Below are 8,632 nucleotides of genomic sequence, written 5' to 3'. Positions count from 1 at the left end.
GCTGCCTCCTGCACGCCCCACACTGGGGATCGAGCCCGCACCCCGGGCCTGTGCCCTGACCGGGAATCCAACCGTGACCTCCTGGTTCATAGGTTGACACTGAACCCCTGAGCCCCACCGGCCGGCCGGGCTGTCTGGGCATTTTAAACTTGCCGTTCAGGGGCTCAGAAGAAAAAGGAAATCCCCCGAGCGTGGCTGAAGCTGTAGACTGAGCAGCTGCCAGAGCTCCGCCAGGCACCTCCGAGGGCACCGCTGTCCTCTGGTTGGGTTTCGGGTTTTGTGGGGGATGGGCTGAGCGAAAACAGTTTTTCACTAAAACTGTAGGAAAGTCGCTCAGGATTTAGTGAAGAACACAGCCCCTGTGCCCCTCAGCGTGTGGGACTCGGCTCACCCCACTGTTAAAGCGCATCTTCATCAACTCTTAGTGCCGCTGCTCCAGTTACAAACACTCCTCTTTTCTAGGACATAACTTCACTTTGTTTAAGCAAGAATTCATTAAAGGAGCTATAAATAGCCTTCAGACACAGCCGTGAATAGGGGCCGGGCATTGATGGCTTGTTTTAGGAGCGCAGGATGCTTTTAAAAGCCACATGTTGGCATCAAGCTGAGGATTTACACGTGCGACACAATTTTCTATTAGAATACATTTCTGCATTTTAAGTTTTGCTAAAAGTAAATATGACATTTCGATTCATCCTTAGAGAATGAAGGGTTGGGAAGACCAGGACATAAAATTTCTTATTTTAAAATCTTTTTGATCATGAAGACATGCTCTTTCTCCCCCAAATACAGCGCCCGTTACACTGCACACGCGGAGGCTGCCCGGGGCCGCGAGGGCGAGGGCGGCTGGCGGTGCTCGCAGCACGTGCATGAATCAGCCATTTCCACACGTGGCTCTGAGTCATAAAGTCCACAGCATTTTCGAGACCAAGTTAAAATTTTTAAGAGAATGAAGGGTTGGGAAGACCAGGACATAAAATTTCTTATTTAAAATTTTTTTGTCATCATGAAGACATGCTCTTTCTCCCCCAAATACAGCGCCCGTTACCCTGCACATGCAGAGGCGGCCTGGGCCGCGAGGGCGGCTGGCGGAGCTCGCAGCGCGTGCATAAATCAGCCATCTCCACACGCGGCTCTGAGTCATAAAGTCCACAGCATTTTCGAGACCAAGTTTCATAAAATTTTTACTTAAAAAAAAAAAAGTTTTACAAAATCCCATTCTTCCGACCAAGAAACCTGCCCACAGGCCACGGGAGCTTCTGCCGAGGACAGCGGCAGTCCCGGGGTTAAAGGGCACCTCGCTGCAGAACCCACCAGAAGGTTTCTTACAGGGCCTTTCAAAGGCTGAAGCAGGAACAGAACTGCTGGGTCTGAATCTTACGTTTCTGCTACACGGTCCATGTGGTGTGCACATCACAGCTGGCACGGAACTGCCTGCGTTTAGTTCGAAACACCAACCACGCCCAGGAACAACCTCTCTGAGAAGCGATCCGAGAGCCGTGGCATCAGAGGCAGCAGCGGTGTCGCCGGTGCCGGAGGACGACGAGCAAGTGGACTGGGAAGTCCTGGGCTCACTCGGATCCTCATCTCCACCGACGAATAGGAGAATCTGCTTCCAAATTCACTCAGGACCCCTCCTTCCACTCTCCGAGGAGCCTCAGCGACACAAACTCTAGACGATGCAGCACGAGGTTGCAGGGCGCAGCGCCCACTGCCTGGCAGCCTAGGTCCTCTGCTGCAGCCTGGCGGCTTTGAACTTGGACACCCGCTTGGTGACCTCCGACCCTTCTGACGGGACTTCTCTCCGCTCAGGGATCGTGGGCAGCACAGGGTGGACCGTGGCCGGGTGCGGGGCGAGGCAGGGCGACAATTCTTTCTCTATGACAGTTCCAGAAAAAGCCTACAAGACAAACGCCGGAGTGCGGTAATAAAACGCAAGAAAGCTGCCACACAGTCCTTCATCCTGTATCAGTCAATGACACATTTCTTTTCATTAAAAGTGAATTCACAAGATTTCTGGATTAAAAAAAACATCAAAATACAAATTGCTCAGAGAAATCAAATGCCATTACATCTTAATCACACCACCAAGTGGAAGTCCACTCTGACAGCTCACACGAGGCGGGGCCCGGCCCGCAGGCCCTCCGTCTCCCAGCAGCGAGCCTACTCTTGTAGGCTTGACGTGGCGTCCGCTCGTGCACTTACGGGTATCGCACTGTGTCTCGCCTCAACTTTATGTACGAGTGGGACCTGAAAGCAACCCGCTGCCCGGCCAGCGTGGCTCAGAGGTTGAGCATCGACCTATGAACCAGGGGTCTCTCATCACTGACGTCTCTCTCCCTCTCCCTTCCTCTCTGAAATCAATAAAAATGTATCTATTTTTAGTGACAACACTGACACTGGTGGGATGAGCGCTGGCCTCAGCATTCGCTACGACTGACCGTGTGGCAGACCTGAAGGCCACGGCGTTTGTTGGGCCGCCTGGCATGCGAGCTCCACTGGAGCCACAGGACTGAGCACAAACACGGGAACACACCAGCCCGCCTTCAGCGGCCACCTGACCACTTTACAGGGAGATCAATAAAGACCAAGTTGTTACGACTTCTTTTAAAGATTTCTGGTGTTTGGAGCCTCCCCCTTGCATCTTCCAAGAACTCATGTGCACACTGAATCGGACATAAACTTTCACGCACAGTTTGCTTACCTTGTAAACCAGGGTACAAGACCATGTAGCACTTAAATAATAATTTGTAAAAACACTATTCATCAAACAAGTACAAGCCTGGAATTGACTAGGTCCTATGACTCCTGAGAATGAGTAAACATATAAAGCTAAGTTACAAGGTGAACAATGCCGTTACCCAGTTTAACTTCAACAATAAATATATAAAATACAGTCATTTAAAGGCAATGAAACGAACGACTGATAGACCAGACCTGGGAGATAGCACAAGAGCAAGGCCTCTTAGAGAAACACCTTCCGCACCCACACGAACACGTGGGACAGGGACAGGGAGCGAGGGCCGTGAAGGCCGCGGCCACCACCCACCTCCCAGAATCAGCCAAGGACACCGCGTGACACGAGTGGGACACACACACACCTCGAGCGTCCCGGGCGCGGGCAAGAGCGTCTCTGGAAGCTGCTCCTGCTCCTCCTCCAAAATGCTCTCGCCGGCGTCGCTGCCCACGGCCTCCTGGCAGCTGACGCTCCTCGCAGTCGGCGGTGCTGCCCTCGCTGGTGTCGCTGCACACGCTGTTCCCGCGGCTGCGCGACTTCAGGATGGACTTCCGAGGGACGTACGCCCCGTTCACCAGGTCCACGAAGACCCTGCGGCCACAGCACACACCCGCTGAGGCGTGCACACCGACACGCGGAGCAGCGTGTGTGAAACCTGCTCCAGAAATTAGCCTGACATGTTTTATTCAAACGTGTACCTAACATTTTCACAATCAAAATAACTGTGTAGCTTCAAAGGACGTATTTCCTGCTTTTGAAACTGTAACCTGGGGCTAATGGAACACAGCCCTTCACTATGAACACGTTCTGGGTGACAACAGCTTCATTTGCCGAAACCCCACCCATAACTGAGGCCTGCCTAGGAGGCAGGCAGCAGCCTTTGCCATTTCCAGAACGTGGGCCATGCCGACGGTCAGGCAGTGCCGGCACCAGGCCCAGCCAAGGCTGCAGCGACACGTCCCTTCGGCCGTGCCCACCGGACACACCTCCATTTCTAAAGTTACAGACAACGTGGTTTGACTAGATCCATCAGGAACGTTTTAAAGTGCTGGCCAGCCCTAACCGATTTGGCTCAGTGGATGGAGTGTCGGCCTGCGGACTCGAGGGTCCCGGGTTCGATTCTGGTCAAGGGCATGTGCCTTGCTTGCGGGCACGTCCCCTGTGGGGAGTGTGCAGGCTCCAAAATGCTCTCGCCGGCGTCGCTGCCCGCGGCCTCCTGGCAGCTGACACTCCGCAGGAGCCCGCGGCGCTCCTCGCAGTCGGCGCTGCCCTCGCTGGTGTCGCTGCACACGCTGTTCTCGCGGCTGCGCGACTTCAGGATGGACTTCCGAGGGATGTACGCCCCGTTCACCAGGTCCACGAAGACCCTGTAGATGTCCGCAGGGGTCCTGATCGTGGGCAGCTCCGGGGCCGGGTGGCCACCACAGCTGTTCCTTCGCTTCCGTTTGGCTTCTTCCTTCTTCTCACTGAATTTTAAGGTGGTGTTTTTCCCAGTATTGATTCGAACCTAAAACGTTCACAGCAAAAAATGACAATCCTCCTGAGCAATTAAGTCAAAGCCAAACGGAAACCAACGCTCTCAGCACTGAAAGCAGTGACAGCAGCGGGGCCGCCTGTGCTTCCCGCACGGAAGCGAGGTGCAGCATGAGACGCGGTCAGACGCCCCCTCCACCCACCTCCACCCCCGCAGGCCCACAGCACTGAGCTACCTCTCACCAGCGACCACTCCAGGCCCCAGGGCCTCGGCTTTCATATCAAAAGCAAAAGACAGACCCTTGAACAACACGGGTCTGAACGGGCAGGGCCACTCGTCCATGATGCTCTCCGTAAATACACTGAAAACCAAGACGGACCTGCTCAGGGCTCTGTCCTTCCGGTGCCCTGCTTGGCACCCCTGCACTGTCCCGTGAACGACACCCCAACACCCTGCACAGGCCCTCACTCCTCCCGCGCCGTCCGGCCGCAAGTACGAGAAATGCAAGGCCCAAGGAATCACAAAGCGAACTTTCTTTCTGAGGGATCAGCCCTTTTCCCACGGAATCAGTAAGTGCTCCCTTCAGTCTGCGGTATTAGAGCATTAAAAAGCAGATAATTATTTCCCTTCACGTTAGAGCAGGGATAACTTAAGGGACCTGAGAAATATCAAATATGTTTTAAACATGTTTCATTAAATAATCATCACAGGCACTTGGGACGGAACAGCAGGCCCTGCGGGGACACGAGGGGGAAGGAGCGCTAAGCCGAGAGCAGCGTGGTCTCCGGGCCGTGTCCTTGAGAAAGACAATTAGACAGAGGAGTCGAGGGGCTCCTCACACAGGGTGCAGAGCGGGAGAGGGCAGGGGTGGCGCATGGTGGCCTGTCCTTCTCCCGGAGCCCAGCCTCCCCGACCTAACTTCCCCAGGGCAGGGTGGCTGCACAGACGTCTGTGGATGCTAAAGAGAAGCTCTAACCCCAGCTCTAAATGCCAAGATTCTGGAGTCATGATTGCCCACAGATGTTTATATTTACTTTGTCAGAAAAGAGACTAATTTTTACTTCCTCCTACATTTTTCCTTCTTGCTCATGATGTTCCTATTCATTTTATGCCAGCCCGCATAGAAACGGCAACCTGGCATAATTAAAAACTTAACTAATGCAGTCACTTTCAAACACCCTGCACACACCAAACGCCCACCATACAGCTCACTCTGGGATTCCCGAGGGAGCCGTGATGAGGGACGGGGGGGGGGGCAGCAGTTGCCTGGAACCGACCCCTCCGGGCCCACCATCCAATCCACTGCGGAGACCCGGGGCCCGATGTGTGCTAACGACTTTGACTTTTCTCCCTTTTTCTTTTTCAATAAATTGATCAGCACCAGGGACAAGAGACGGTCTTGTTTGGCACCATGAGCATCAGTCGCTGCTAAGACCGTGTTTTAGGAGACCCGACAGGAGTAAAGGCAGAAGCATACCCACCCGCTTGGGTTCGACGGTGTGAGAAAAGTATATGGTTGGTACAGAGCTGGCCTCTGGCCCAAGAGCATCGTCGTCGTCACCATCCTCATCCTCATCACTGAGGGGGCAACGAGAGCCATTCACAGCGCAGCTCGGCCTGCGGAGCAGCTCTGCAACAGTGTCGTCCGCGGGCCGACAGCTGGGAGCCGCGGCCTCGGCCGCTGGATGCGTCCCGTTCACGTGTCTGTTCACACGTCTGTTCACACGTGTGCTGGCGTCTTCCTTCTCCTCTTCGGAAGACGCTGTGTCTTCTCCGTTTGCAGTCACAGTGGGAGGCTGACTAGTAGAGACAAAGGGAGAAGAGCCACGTGGAACACACACTAGCGTCTTACGTTTTCTCATTTCCAGGTCACTTCGATGGGTCAAATTTAAGATTTGAATAGGATACTTTTTAACTAGAATTCTAGGTCAACAAAAATTTTCTGAAATAAACAGAAACACATTAGTTCCTCTGCTGATTCTGTGTACTGTGGTTATTCAAACAAAAGTACAACAGAGTACATGATTTTTCTAATCTTTGCAAAGAGGACGCTGGCCATACAAAATACAAGCACAATATAAATAACACTACCAGAAATTTGTAAGAAATTCAAAGTATTCTGTATCTCTGTTTAAAGATCAGAAACTAAAGCCACAGAACATGAACACTCTTATCTTCTCTCTATTTCTACATTTACAAGCATGTTATGATTTTAAAAAATAATGTATACACGTGCACACAACTTTACTCATATACATACACGCATGCACATTTTTCATGCTTCATTCTACACAGGATTGGAGGACCTTATAAAAATAACAAAACCCAAAGTGCAATGGGACTGAAATGCCATGATGCAAAAAAGAGAGATCATGACCAAGAACACCACTAAACGGATTTAAAAATCAAACAGTATCAGTTAATCAAAAAGCCGACAAATGCAGAGGAGGGGAGGACATCTGTCCTTTCTGCGCCATTTTACACGGAGCCTAAGCACTGCCTACGGCACATCACCGAATCAAAGCGCTGGGAGCCTGCGTGGTGAGACGCCCAGGAGCCCGGCAGCCGGTGCCATGCCTTCTCCCCGCAGGGGATGCCCATGGAGCTGACTCCTGCCCGGTCACAAACTGCCCGCAACAACACAAGTGCGCAAAGGAAGTGGGAGACCCGTCCCGGCAACACACACGCTCAGTGCGTTTCCTCTTTAACAAGTTATTCAACATAAAAACACTTCATTCAAAATGTAACAGCCGCTGGATGCGTCCCGTTCACGTGTCCGTTCACACGTCCGTTCACACGTGTGCTGGCGTCTTCCTTCTCCTCTTCGGAAGACGCTGTGTCTTCTCCGTTTGCAGTCACAGTGGGAGGCTGACTAGTAGAGACAAAGGGAGAAGAGCCACGTGGAACACACACTAGCGTCTTACGTTTTCTCATTTCCAGTTCACTTCGATGGGTCAAATTTAAGATTTGTGTACTGTGGTTATTCAAACAAAAGTACAACAAATGGTATCTCAAATGTAATATATGAGATATCCATACTTATTATAAAAACAGGGACGCTGATGACAGGCACATCTGTACCCACGTGCACAGGCACGTACATGAACACAGCACATCTATACCCACGTGCGCAGGCATGTGTGTGAACACGGCCCTACAGGGAAATATTCTGGAGAATTCACACTTACTTCAAGGGGCGGGACAACTGCCACTTGACCCCGTGCGCGTCCTGTGTCCCCGAGGAGCACACGCTATCTTACCCAGGAGGAGGGGATGAGGAGCTGCGTGGAGGAAGCTCTGGGGGAGGGGCCCACTGTCAGTACCTCTCAAGTTCGCCCAGCAGCTCCTCCTGTCGCTCCAGTTCTTCCAGCCGAGCCCACAGCTCCTGGTCCGCGAGCAGATCCTTCGATTCAACATTTGCAAAATCCGCTTCAAAACTATTTGAAGTTTTGGGTTTGGAGTGAGGTTTATGAGCAATTCGGTGTTTTGCTATTTTTCGAAAAAGGAAAGACAAGGCTGTTAACACCAACGTCACAAAGGCCCAAACCTGGACTTGGTGGGGCTTTCCCAGGAGGCGAGGGGACACTGAGACGGAGGCCGTGCTCACACGGGGCCCAGGGGCCACAGCACCGCCCCCGGAGAGGGTGTCAGGAGGGCAGCGTGGGCTGCCCGGACCCGCTGCCTCAGAAGCGGCTTAGCAAGAGCCCAGGGACTGGCACGTTCAGGGGGGGAAGAGCGGCTCCATGGCTCACAGCCCGCCCTCCTTATCGCACAAAATCCAACACCAGTGCGACCTGCCTCCGTCCCACGGCAGAGGCCGCAGTTACCAAAGCACCACGTTCCAGCATCGCAGGCACCTCCACGCGAGGCACGGAGAGCCTGATGCCCTCGGGGAACCCATGGAGTGCACCCCGAAAGCTGTACTACAATTTTATATATGAACCCGGCTCCTTTCTAAATTGCCGTCTCTTATTTGTAATCCTCTGTGAGGGCAGGAGATAGAAAAAATCTGAACTCAAACCTACCTGCTCTTCATTTGAAAAACAAAAACAGTTTTATTATAAAGCAAATTAAGCCTTTGGAAGAAACAAGGGAGGAGGTCTAAAAGGCGGTTATGATACAGAAAATACCGGAAATCATGTTTCACAGCCTATGCTCTGTAACTGTTGCTGATAAAACAACATTAACAAGTTTTACGTCTCAGACTGTACAATACATACATCTCATTGGCCACAAAGTCATCACCCGTCTTTCTGCTCTTTAACTTGAACACGCGTCTCCTTAATTTCACCTGCTAAATCAGTGGTTCTCAACCTTCCTAATGCAGCGACCTTTTAACCCCTAGAGTGCCAGGGAGCCCGATCGCGCTCCTCCTGTCTATCGCCAAAAGTGCCGGGAGCGCTATCAAAGCTTCAAAATAT

At 52.3% G+C, this 8,632-nt stretch overlaps 1 protein-coding gene across 1 annotated transcript in view; it reads right to left on the bottom strand.

The window, feature by feature from the left end:
• Nucleotides 1-1,157: 1,157 nt before the first annotated feature.
• Nucleotides 1,158-8,632, bottom strand: part of URI1 (URI1, prefoldin-like chaperone) — a 25,862-nt gene continuing 18,387 nt past the window's right edge. The window contains exons 7-12 of the mRNA XM_014544057.1: nt 7,535-7,700; nt 6,960-7,083; nt 5,693-6,136; nt 3,951-4,244; nt 3,102-3,191; nt 1,158-1,900 (exon numbers count right to left, since the gene is read on the bottom strand). Of these exons, the coding sequence (XP_014399543.1) occupies nt 1,724-1,900; nt 3,102-3,191; nt 3,951-4,244; nt 5,693-6,136; nt 6,960-7,083; nt 7,535-7,700 (1,295 nt within the window). The 3' untranslated portion in view covers nt 1,158-1,723. The remainder of the gene's footprint in view (nt 1,901-3,101; nt 3,192-3,950; nt 4,245-5,692; nt 6,137-6,959; nt 7,084-7,534; nt 7,701-8,632) is intronic.

Source organism: Myotis brandtii, unplaced genomic scaffold (genome assembly GCF_000412655.1).
Source record: "Myotis brandtii unplaced genomic scaffold, ASM41265v1 scaffold35, whole genome shotgun sequence".
In the NCBI taxonomy this organism is placed as follows: Eukaryota; Metazoa; Chordata; class Mammalia; order Chiroptera; family Vespertilionidae; genus Myotis; species Myotis brandtii.
Note: the sequence above shows the minus strand (reverse complement) of the source record. Positions and strands in the feature narration are given on the sequence as shown.